This window comes from Mesoplodon mirus, assembly GCF_964341445.2.
Source record: "Mesoplodon mirus genome assembly, chromosome: 6".
Taxonomy (NCBI): domain Eukaryota; kingdom Metazoa; phylum Chordata; class Mammalia; order Artiodactyla; family Ziphiidae; genus Mesoplodon; species Mesoplodon mirus.
The window spans coordinates 81,401,975-81,414,721 of NC_138982.1; the positions used below are offsets into that span (position 1 = coordinate 81,401,975).

General features: G+C 42.6%; 1 protein-coding gene across 1 annotated transcript in view; it reads right to left on the minus strand.

Moving 5' to 3' along the window:
- CFAP91 (cilia and flagella associated protein 91) overlaps positions 1-12,747 on the minus strand; it is a gene marked incomplete at its 5' end in the record, with an annotated part of 159,101 nt that overhangs the window by 12,318 nt on the left and 134,036 nt on the right. The window contains one exon of the mRNA XM_082625711.1: positions 5,376-5,528. Within this exon, the coding sequence (XP_082481837.1) occupies positions 5,377-5,528 (152 nt within the window). The 3' untranslated portion in view covers position 5,376. The remainder of the gene's footprint in view (positions 1-5,375; positions 5,529-12,747) is intronic.

Consider the following 12,747-nt stretch of genomic DNA (forward strand, 5'->3'; position numbering starts at 1 on the left):
TGACTGTAGCTTTGTAGTATAGTCTGAAGTTTGGGAGCCTGATTCCTCCAGCTTCATTTTTCTTTCTTAGGATTGCTTTGGCTATTTGGGGTCTTTTCTGTTAACATGCAAATTTTAAAATGTTTTATTCTAGTTCTGTGAAAAATGTCATTGGTAATTTGATAGGGATTGTATTGAATCTGTAGATTGCCTTGGGTAGTATAGTCATTTTGACAATATTGATTCTTCCAATCCAAGAACATGGTATAACTTTGCATCTGTTTGTGTCATCTTCGATTTGTTTCATCAGCATTTATAATTTTCAGAGTACAGGTCTTTTGCCTCCGTAGGTAGGTTTATTCCTAGGTATTTTACTCTTTTTGATGCGATGGTAAATGGGATTGTTTCTTTAATTTCTCTTTCTGATCTTTTGTTATTAATGTATAGAAATGCAACAGATTTCTGCGTATTTATTTTGTATCCTGCAACTTTACCAGATTAACTGATGAGCTCTTGTAGTTTTCTGGTAGCATCTTTTTTTTAATATATAAATTTATTTATTTATTTATTTTTGGCTGTGTTGGGTCTTCACTGATGTGCACAGGCTTTCTCTAGTTGCAGCGAGTGGGGGCTACTCTTCATTGCGGTGTGTGGGTTTCTCATCACGGTGGCTTCTCTTGTTGTGGAGCATGGGCTCTAGGCACACGGGCTTTAGTAGTTGTGGCACGCGGGCTTAGTAGTTGTGGCTCGCGGGCTCTAAAGTGCAGGCTCAGTAGGTGTGGCACATGGGCTTAGTTGCTCTGTGGCATGTGGGATCTTCCTGGACCAAGGATCAAACCCATGTCCCCTGCATTGGCAGGCAGATTCTTAACCACTGCACCACCAGAGAAGTCCCTTCTGGTAGCATCTTAAAAAGAGCTTCTATGTATAGTATCATGTCATCTGCAAAGAGTGACAGTTTTTCTTCTCCAATTTGGATTCCCGTTATTTCTTTTTCTTTGATTGCCGTGGCTAAGACTTCCAAAACTATGTTGAATAAAAGTGGTGAGAGTGGACATCCTTGTTCCTCATCTTAGAGAAAATGCTTTCAGCTTTTCAATTTGTGAGTATGATGTTACCTGTAGATTTGTCTTACATGGCCTTTATTCTGTTGAGGTAGTTTCCTCTATGCTCACTTTCTGGGGAGTTTTTGTCATAAATGGGTGTTGAAGTTTGTCAAAAGCTTTTTCTGCATCTATTGAGACGATCATATGGTTTTTATTCTTCAATTTCTTAATATGGTGTATCACACTGATTGATTTGCGTATATTGAAGAATCCTTGTATTCCTGTGATAAACCCCACTTGATCATGGTGTATGATCCTTTTAATGTGCTGTTGGATTCTGTCTGCTAGTATTTTGTTGAGGATTTTTGCATCTATGTTCATCTGTGATATTGGCCTGTAAATTTCTTTCTTTTCTTTCTCTTTCTCTCTCTCTCTTTCCTTTCTTTCTTTTTTTTATTTTTGGTGTTATCTTTGTTTGGTTTTGGTATTAGGTTGATGTTGGCCTCAATGAGTTTGGGAGTCTTCCTCCCTCTGCTGCATTTTGGAAGCGTTTGAGCACGATAGGTGTTAGCTCTTCTCTAAATGAGAAGGATAGGTGTTAGCTCTTCTCTAATGGTTGATAGAATTCACCTGTGACCTGCCATCTAGTCCTGGACTTTTGTTTGTTGTAAGTTTTTAAATCGCAGTTTCAATTTCAGTACTTGTGATTGGCCTGTTCATATTTTCTATTTCTTCTTGGTTCAATCTTGAGAGATTGTATCTTTCTAAGAATTCGTCCATTTCTACTAGGTTGCCCATTTTATTGGCATATAGTTGCCTGTAGTAGTCGCTTACGTTCTTGTGTATTTCTGTGGTGTCCATTGTAACTTCTCCCTTTTCATTTCTAATTTTATTGATTTGAGCCCACTCCCTCTTTTTCTTCATGAGTCTGGCTAAAGACATCAATTTTATTTATCTTTTCAAAGAACCAGCTTTTACATTCATTGATCTTTTCTATTGTTTTTTTCATTTCTATTTCATTTATTTCTGCTCTGATCTTTATGATTTTGCTCTTTCTACTAACTTTGGGTTTTGTTTGTTCTTCTTCCTCTAGTTGCTTTAGGTGTATGTTAGGTTGTTTATTTGAGATTTTTCTTGTTTCTTGAGGTATGATTGTATTGCTGTAAAATTCCCCCTTAGAACTGCTTTTGCTGCATCCCATAGGTTTTTTTTTTTAACGTATGTGCATACATGTGTGTGTACAGAAGATTCTCTGAGTCAGAGACAAGGACCACTTACTACTCACAGAAAACCTTGTGAGAAATCAGTTCTCACAACAGTGACTTGGTAAGGGCTAGATGGCACATGCACATGTTTTTGGGGTACAGTATGGATAAGGAACCCCACGGTGGGAAAGACATTATATAGGGCTGCTGGATTCCTGTTCATGAGAGGGAGAGAGAGGGAGAGAGAGAGAGGAGAGGGAGGAGAGAGAGAGTGGAGAGGAGAGGGAGAGAGAGGGGAGAGAGGAGAGGAGAGGGAGAGAGAGGGGAGGGAGAGAGGAGAGACAGAGAGAGGGGGGAGAGGAGAGAGAAGAGAGAGAGGGGGGAGAGAGAGGGAGGAGAGGGAAGAGATGAGAGAGAGAGGGGGTTGAGAGAGGGGAGGGGGGAAGGGAGAGGGAGAGAGAGAGAGAGAAGACGGAGAGAGAGGGGAGAGAGCGAGAGAGGGAGAGACAGAGGGGAGAGGGAGAGAGGGATTGAGAGAGGGGAGAGAGGGGGGAGAGAGAGGGGAGAGAGAGGGGAGAGGAAGGCGAGGGAGAGAGAAGAGAGAGAGGGGAGAGAGCGAGAGAGGGAGAGACAGAGGGGAGAGGGAGAGAGGGATTGAGAGAGGGGAGAGAGGGGGGAGAGAGAGGGGAGAGAGGGGGGAGAGAGAGGGAGAGACAGAGGGGAGAGAGAGAGGGGAGAGGAAGGCGAGGGAGAGAGAAGAGAGAGAGGGGGGAGAGAGAGGGGTTTGAGAGAGAGACAAAGGGGAAAGAGAGAGAGGGGAGAGAAGGGGGAGAGAGGAGAGAGGGGCGGAGAGGGAGGAGAGAGCGAGGGGGAGAGAGAGAGTGGTGGGGGGAGAGAGAGACACAGAGAGAGGGAGGAGAGGGGAGAGAGGGAGAGCCTGCGAGAGAGGGGGGAGAGGGGGGGTTGACAGAGAGGAGAGAAAGGGGAGAGAGAGGGGCGGAGAGAGAGGGGGTTTTGAGAGAGAGACAGAGGGGAAAGAGAGAGGAGAGGAGGAGGAGAGAGAGCGGTCGGGGGGAGGGGGGGCGGGGAGAGAGGGGGAGAGGGGGGAGAGAGAGAGGAGAAGGGGAGAGAGAGAGGGGGGAGAGAGAGAGAGGGGAGAGAGGCGAGGGAGAGAGAGAGGAGAGAAGGGGGGTTGAGAGAGGGGAGTGGGAGAGAGAGAGGGGAGGAGGGGGAGAGGGGGAGAGGGAGAGAGAGAGGGGGGAGAGAGACAGAGAGAGGGAGAGCCTGCTAGAGAGAGGGTGGGGAGAGGGAGAGAGGAGAGAAAGAAGAGAGAGATAGATGAGAGAGAGAGAGAGGAGGGGGGGAGAGAGGAGAGAAGGGGGAGGGGGAGAGAGGAGAGAGAGGGAGAGAGATGGGAGAGGTGGTTGACAGAGAAAGGGGAGAGAGAGAGAGAGAGACATGAGAGAGGGAGAGAGGAGAGAGAGAGGGGACAAATAGAGGGGTGGGGAGAGAGGGGACAGAGAGAGAGTGGAGAGGGAGAGAGAGAGAGGGGGTTGAGAGAGAGGAGAGGGGAGGGGACAGAGAGAGGGGGTTGAGAGAGAGAGAGGGGTTTGAGAGAGAGACAGAGGGGAAAGGGAGAGAAGATAGGAGAGAAGGGGGAGTGGGGGGGAGAGAGGAGGGAGAGAGAGAGGAGAGAAGGGGGGGTTGAGAGAGAGAGGGGAGAGGGAATAGAAAGAAGAGAGAGGAGGGTAAAGGGAGAGGGGAGAGTGAGAGGGGAGGGAGAGAGAGGGGAAAGGGAGAGAGAGAGGAGGGAAGGGGGAGAGAGATTGAGAGGAGAGAGAGAGGAGAGAAAGAAGAGAGAGATAGATGAGAGAGAGAGAGGGGGAGGAGAGGAGGGGAGAGGAGAGAGAGGGGAGAGAGGATAGAGGAGAGAGAGAGAGGCGAGAGAGAGAGAAACTTATCTTTGCTGTGGAGTACAAGAGAGTAAATTCCATTCCAGAGAGGGGGACTACTGATATTTTACTTTTCTGGGAGACACCCCCTATCTGTGCTGTAAAAAAAGCTGCCCTTGTGACAAAGTGAAAGAGAGGCATGGACATATATACACTACCAAATGTAAGGTAGATAGATAGTGGGAAGCAGCCGCAGAGCACAGGGAGATCAGCTCGGTGCTTTGTGACCGCCTGGAGGGGTGGGATGGGGAGGGTGGGAGGGAGGGAGATGCATGAGGGAAGGGATGTGGGAACAGATGTATATGTATGACTGATTCACTTTGTTATAAAGCAGAAACTAATAAAAAAAAAAAAAAGCTGCCCTCTCTGGGTTGAAGTGTTTCATAGGTTTTGGATTGTCGTGCTTTTGTTTTCATTTGTCTCTAGGTATTTTTTATTTCCTCTTTGATTTCTTTAGTGATCCATTGATTGTTGAAACACCTGATGCTGCCCTGCTGGAAGCTGTGGGTCCTGTATTATATCTGTCTTTCTGAGTCTGAGTAGATTGATACTCAAATCATACCAAATATGGCATATGTTAGTCTTGTGAGTATGAATGTTTAGTTGTACCTAAGACCAGGCCCCTGGTTGATACTGCAGAGGGCATCAGGGCTAGAATTGGGCAGGCGGTGCCTCATGCCATGTTTATAGCTAGAACAGTGCAATGTGGAGTTAGACAAGGTATCCCCTAAGAACAAGCTTTTTTTTTTTTTTTTAATAACACTGACACATTTTGTAGCTTTATCTGTGATGGCATACAGTCATATGCTAAAAGAACCTATAAAGGTAATTTTGAGTCCTGTTTTCTGGTCACAAGAGTCCAGCTGCTGTCATATCAACTCTGTTCTCTAACACTTTGAATAGCAGATTCCATAACCCAGATGAAATGAACTAATTTTTTCCCCTGTATTCCCCCATTCAATCTGGGCTGCCACAATCAGACAGACAGAAAGCACGAGGACACTTTTTTCTTGCCTCTGTAGTGGAAACCTTAGCAGACAGTAACTGCTTCAGGCCTGTCAAATAGATGCATGAAATGCACCAATTTAAATGGGAATGCTTCATTTTCTACATTATGATTGTTAGAGTACAGCACAGAGCTGAATGATGCTGCTTGTCCTTCTCTCTACTTCCAGATGAAAAATCAAACTCACCTTAGCTGTTTTGCTCATTTTCAGTTTCTCCCTCAAGTAGCTCAGTGTCTGATGCTTGCTGTTGCTCAACACAATGCTTCTGGAGCATGTCTTCTGTGTGCCTGTGGATGACCTGATGGGCTGCGAGGATGTGCTTCTGCTGTGCATTCCTCACTGTGCCAGAGGGACAGAAGACTTATTACTCTGGAAGTCGGAACATACCACTCCCAAAGGTTCTCAAGAGAGTAGTGACAGAAATGATAACTTTGCAAACCACATATTCTCTTACTTAACGCTGACTGGCTTAAAGAAAAATTACCTGCCGTCTGTTTTGGAAGGATACATTCCAAGGGTAACTCAACCCAAATCTTATTATTGCTGCTCCCCCTGTTCCACTCTCTGCTCAGTCCAGTCATGCTCCTCCCCACCAGGTTTGCCTCCATTCTACTGCTTAGCAGCTTCCCTCACCTGGAATGCCTGCATTCTAAATCCTGCCCTTCTGCAAAGCCCAGCGCAAGTCCCAGCTCCTCCAGGAAGTCTCCTTTGACTGAGTCAGCCCACATTTACCGTGACCACACTTGAGTTTGTACAAATCTGTTCAGCACTGAAGTACTTCATGTGAGTTACATTTTGTTTACCTAGATTGTAAATGACATAAAGGTAAAGACCTCGTTTCATACTTCTCTGAGGCTTAGTCCCTAATATGAAGGGTACTTGTTGAACGATGAGTTTCTGAGCCCATGGATTTAAAAGTTGGTCCTAGTTCCACATTCTAAGAATATTTATTACCAAGACTTAGTACATTAAGCATCCCGTTTGCCTTGGAAAGAGGTAATTGTGATGATGATAGCAGTTAGCATTTGTCCTTACTTTGTGCCAGGCACTGTTTTAAGCAGTTGGCATATACTTATTCATTTAAGCCACCCACAACCCTAAAAGAGAGTAGTATTAATATCCCCATTTTCAGATGCGGGAACTGAGACACAGAGAGATTAGGTAATTTGCCTGAAGTCATACAGCTAGTAAAGCATAATAAGCAGTACTGTGGATTCTGTGCTATTGAGGTGTCAGCTAGTTTATATAGGGTAAATCACCTAGCAACTTACAATATGTCAGAGTTGAAAGAATGGGGACTCTGGAGCCACAAAGACCATGGTACAATCTGCATACTGTATAATGTCTCTAAGCACTAATTTCCTTAACTGAAATATGAGAACACATCTATAGATGTTGTAAGAAATTTAAATAAGGTATTTCTAAAAATGCTTAGTACATTGTCTGGAACTTAGTATACATTTAAACCTTGGTAGTTACTATTATTTTCATCTGTATAAAGGTCTTCAAGGTCATTCCCCTCCATGAAATTTAAGAAAAATGAGAGTTGGTGGATTAGGAAGACTCTGAGCTCACCTCCTCTCATGGGCACACCAAAATTACTATTTACAGAGAAACTATTGATGAGAAAGAAAGACCAGAACCTACCAGAAAAGACCTCTACAACTAAAGATATAAAGAAAGAACCACAATAAGATGGGTAGGATGGGTGGAGTTGTGGTAGAGTCAAGAGCCATACCCCTGGTAGGCAACCTACAAACAGGAAAATAACTAGAACTTCAGAGGTTCTCCCCAAGGAGTGAGGGGTCTGAGCCCCACATTGGGCTCCACAGCCCAGGGGTCCTGCACTGGAAAGATGAGTACCCACTTTGAAGGCTAGTGGGGCTCTCTTTCAGGAGACCCTGTGGGCTGTGGGATATAGAGACTCCACTCTTTTTTTGTGTGTGTGTGGTACACGGGCCTCTCACTGTTGTGGCCTCTCCCATTGTGGAGCACAGGCTCCGGACGCTCAGGCTCAGTGGCCATGGCTCACAGGCCCAGCCACTCTGCGGCATGTGGGATCTTCCCAGACCCGGGCACGAACCCGTGTCCCCTGCATCGGCAGGTGGACTCTCAACCACTGCGCCACCAGAGAAGCCTGAGACTCCACTCGTAAAAGGTACACACAAAATCTTATACACTGTGGCACCCAGGGCAGAAGCAGTAATTTGAAACGACCCTCGGTCAGACCCACCCCCTGGTCTTGGCGAGTTTCCTGGGGTGGTAGGAGGCAACTGGACCTCACCCTGGGGACACAGACACTCATGGTAACCATTTTGGGGAGCTTGTTCTACCACATGGACACTGGTGCTGGTGAGCACCATTTTGTAAATGGTGCTCTAGCTCATCAGCCTCAGGACCCAGTACCGCCTACACCCACCAGCCTGTAGGCACCTGTACTGGAATGCCTCAGGCCAAGCGACTAGCTGGGCAGGGACACAGCCACACCCACCAGTGGGCAGGTTGCCTTAAAACACCCTGATCCCACAGCCACTCATGGACATGGCCCTGTCCACCAGAGCGCACAAGCACTAGAACTGGGACCCCCAGGGCCTGCAGCAAGAGACCTCGGGACCTGGCTCAACCCATCAGTAGGCTGCGACCAACCCCAGACCTGCTGGGCCCCACCCACCAGCAGGCCAATACCAGCTCTGAGACACTTTAGGTCCCTCAGCCAGCCTTCCCAGAATCTGGCCCCACTCACCAGACATGGAATGGATAAACAACAAGGTCCTACTGTAAAGCATAGGGAACTATATTCAATATCCTGTGATAAACCATAATGGAAAAGAATATAAAAACAGAATGTATATATATGTATAACTGAATCACTTTGCTGTACAGCAGAAATTAAGAACACTGTAAATCAACTATTCTTCAATAAAAAAATAAGGCAGAACAGCAACAAAAAAAGGAACTCTAGAGAAGAACGGATGAAGAGAGTGAGAGGTTAGAAGTTTTTAACAAAGAGTTAGAAAATATAAAGAACCAAACAGATGAAAATATAATAACTGAAATGAAAAATACACTAGAAGGAATCAACAGTAGATTAAGTAATACAGAGGAATGGATCAGCAAGCTGTAAGACAGAGTAGTGGAAATCATTCAAGCTGAATAGAAAAAAAGGATAGAAATGAGAACAGTTTAAGAGACCTCTGGGAAAATATCACACATACTAACATTTACATTATAGGGGTTCCAGAAGGAGAAGACAGAGAAAGGGACAGAGAAAGGGACGGAGAACATATTTGAAGCCAAAACAGCTGCAAACTTCCCTAACTTGTGAAATGAAACAAACATGCAAGTCTAGGAAGCATGGAGACTCCCAAACATGATCAACCCAAAGAGGACCACACCAAAACACTCTGTAATTAAAATGGCAAAAATCAAAGATAAAGGGATATTATTAAAAGTAGCAAGGGAAAAGCAACAAGTTATGTACTAGGGAACTCCCAAAAGGCTATCAGATGACTTTTCAGCAGAAACTCTGCAGGCCAGAAAAGAGTGGCAAGATATAGCTGAAGTGATGAAAGGGAAAACCTACAACCAAGAATACTCTACTTGGCAAGTCTTTCATTTGGATTTGATGGAGAGATCAAAAGTTTTACAGACAGGCAAAAGCTAAAAGAGTTTAGTACCACCAAATCAGCTTTACAAGAAATGTTAAAGGGACTTCTCTAAGTGAAAAAGAAAAGGCCACAACTAGAAACATGAAAATTATGAAAAGAAAAAGCTCATTGGTAAAGGTAAGTATATAGTTAAGGTAGTAAATCAACCACATACAAAGCTAGTAGGAAGGTTAAAAGACAAAAGTAGTAAAATCACCTATATCCACAATAAGCCGTTAAGGGATACATAAAACTAGATATAAAATATGATGACAGAAACAGTAATTGCGAAGGGAGGGGAGTAAAAATGCAGAGTTGTTAAAATGTGTTTGAAATTAAGAGATAAGCACTTAAAATAATCATATATAGATACAGATAGACCTATCTACATCTATGTATAAACCTAATGGTAACCATAAACCAAAAATCTGTAATAGATACACACAAAAAACGAGTCAGGAAGCCAAACAACACTGAAAACAATCATCAAATCACAAGGGAAGAGAAGGAAAGAAGAAAGGAACAAAAAAGAGTTACAGAATAAAACCCCAAAGCAATTAAAAAATGGAAATACCTACATGTCCATAATTACTTTAAATGTAAATGGACTAAATTCTCTAATCAAAAGACATATTGGGGCTTCCCTGGTGGCGCAGTGGTTGCGAGTCCACCTGTTGATGCAGGGGACATGGGTTCGTGCCCCGGTCCGGGAGTATCCCACATGCCGCGGAGCAGCTGGGCCCATGAGCCATGGCTGCTGAGCCTGCGCTGGTGTGAGCCTGAGCGTACGCGGCAGTGAGAGGCCCGCATACCACAAAAAAAAAACAACATGACTGAATGTATACAAAAATAAAAGCCATATATATACTGCCTACAAGAGACTCAGTTGAGATCTAAAGACACACACAGACTGAAAGTGAGAGGATGGAAAAAGGTATTACATGCAAAAAGAAATCAACAGGGAGCAGGGATGCAATACTTATATCAGATAAAATAGACATTAAAACAAAGACTGTTAGGAGAGCCAAAGGAGGAGACATTACATAATAATCAAGGGATTAATCCAAGAAGAAAACATAACAGTTGTAAATATATATGCACCCAACATAGGAACACTTAAACATATATTAACAGACATAAAGGGAGAAAATCAACAGTAGCACATAACACTAGGAACTCTGTGTGTGTGTTAAAGAATTTACTAATTTATTTTACAAGACCTATAATATGGGTCCCTCTGTCACAGGCAATGAAAACAGGCAATCCCTACTGAGGAATGAAATTATTCAGAAATTTCTCTCCAACGAAATACAGATTTTCTGCATGAATAGTTTTCTCTTCATCTAGAAATTTACATATTTATAGAAAACCCACAGACATTTAAATCTTTGCTCTCTCTTTTGACTCCATCCAGGTTTCCAATACAGTATGTCCCCTACATGTGAACCTTCAAGATGCGAACTTTCAAAGATGCGAAAATACCCGTGTGCCAACTGCTGTATTCTTCTACTGTACTTTTTTTTTTTGCAGTACGCAGGCCTCTCACTGTTGTGGCCTCTCCCATTGCAGAGCACAGTCTCCGGACGCACAGGCTCAGCGGCCATGGCTCACGGGCCCAGCTGCTCTGTGGCATGTGGGATCCTCCTGGACCGGGGCACGAACCCGCGTCCCCTGCATTGGCAGGCGGACTCTCAACCACTGCACCAACAGGGAAGCCCTTCTACTGTACTTTTTGAAGTACTGTACTGTAAGATTAAAAATGTTTTCTATATTTTTTGTGTTTTTTATGTATTATTTGTGTGAAAAGTATTATAAACCTATTACAATACAGTACTATATAGCTGATTGTGTTAGTTGGGTACCTAGGCTAACTTTGTTGGACTTAACGAACAAATTGGACTTACGAACGTGCTCTCAGAATGGAACTCGTTTGTATGTAGGGGACTTACTGTACAAGGGACTTTAACACCCCACTTACATCAATGGACAGATCATCCACACCGAAAATTAATAAGGAAACACTGGCCTAAATGACACACTAGACCAGATGGACTTAATAGATGTTTATATAGAACACGTATTCCGAAAGCAACAGAATACACATTCTTTGCAAGTGCACATGGAACATTCTCCAGGATAAATTACATGCTAAGCCACAAAACAAGTCTCAGTAAATTTAAGAAAATTGAAATCTTATCAAGCATCTTTTCTGATCACAGCTCTATGAGACTAGAAACCAACTACAAAAAAAAACGTGGAGGCCAAACAATATGCCACTAAACAACCAATGGATCACTGAAGGGATCACTGAAGAAATCAAAGAGGAAATTTAAAAATATACATGGAGACAAATGAAATAAAAAATGCAATGATCTGAAATCTCTGGGATGCAGCAAAAGCAACTCTAAGAGGAAAGTTTATAGTGTCATACAAGACTACTTCAGGAAAGAAAAGTCTCAAAGAATCTAACCTTTACACCTAAAGCAACTAGAAAAAGAAGAACAAACAAAAGTTAGCAGAAGGAAAGAAATCATAAAGATCCACGCAGAAATAAAATAGAGCCTATTTCTAAAAAAGCAGAAAAGATTAATGAAACTAAGAGCTGTTTCTTTGAAAAGATAAACAAAATTGATAAATCCTTTACGCAACTCATCAAGAAAAAAAGAGAAAGGGCCCAAGTAAACAACATCAGAAATGAAAAAGGGAAGCAACTATATGCTAATAAAATGGACAACCTGGAAGAAATGGACAGATTCTTGGAAAGGTATAACCTTCCAAGACTGAACCAGGAAGAAATAGAAAATATAAACAGACCGATCACAAGTAATGAAATTGAAAATGTAATTAAAAATCTTCCAAGAAACAAAAGTCCAGGACCAGATGGCTTCACAGGTGAATTCTATCAAATATTTAGAAAAGAGCTAACACCTATCCTTCTCAAACTCTTCCAAAAAATTGCAGAGGGAGAAACACTCCCAAGATTATTCTATAAGGCCACCATCACCCTGATACCAAAACCAGACAAAGATGTCACACACACACAAAAATTACAGACCAATGTCACTGATGAACACAGATGCAAAAATCCTCAACAAAATACTAGGAAACAGAATCCAACAACACGTTAAAAGGATCGTACACAATGATCAAGTGGTATTTATCCCAGGGGAACAAGGATTGTTCAATATTATGCAAATCAATCAGTGTGATATACCATATTAACAAATTAAAGAATAAAAACCATATGATCATCTCAATAGATGCAGAAAAAGCTTTTGATAAAATTCAACACCATTTATGATTTAAAAAAAACTCCAGAAAATGGGCATAAAGGGAACCTATCTCAACATAATAAAGGCCATATATGACAGACCCACAGCAAACATTCTCAATGGTGAAAAGCTGAAAGCATTTCCTCTAAAATCAGGAACAAGACAAGGATGTCCACTCTCACCACTATTATTCAACATAGTTTTGGAAGTCCTAGCCATGGCCATCAGAGAAAATAAAAGCAATACAAATTGGAAAAGAAAAAGTAAAACTGTCACTGTTTGCAGATGACATGATACTATACATAGAGAATCCTAAAGATGCCACTGGAAAACTACTAGAGCTAATCAATGAATTTCGTAAAGTTACAGGATACAAAATTAATACACAGAAATCACTTGCATTCGTATACACTAACAATGATCAGAAAGAGGAATTAAGGAAACAATCCTATTTACCATTGCAACAAAAAAGAATAAAATACCTAGGAATAAACCTACCTAAGGAGGCAAAAGATCTGTACACAGAAAACTATAAAACACTGATGAAAAGAGATCGAAAAGATGTCACAAACAGATGGAGAGATATACCATGTTCTTGGATTGGAAGAATCAATATTGTGAAAATGACTGTACTACCCG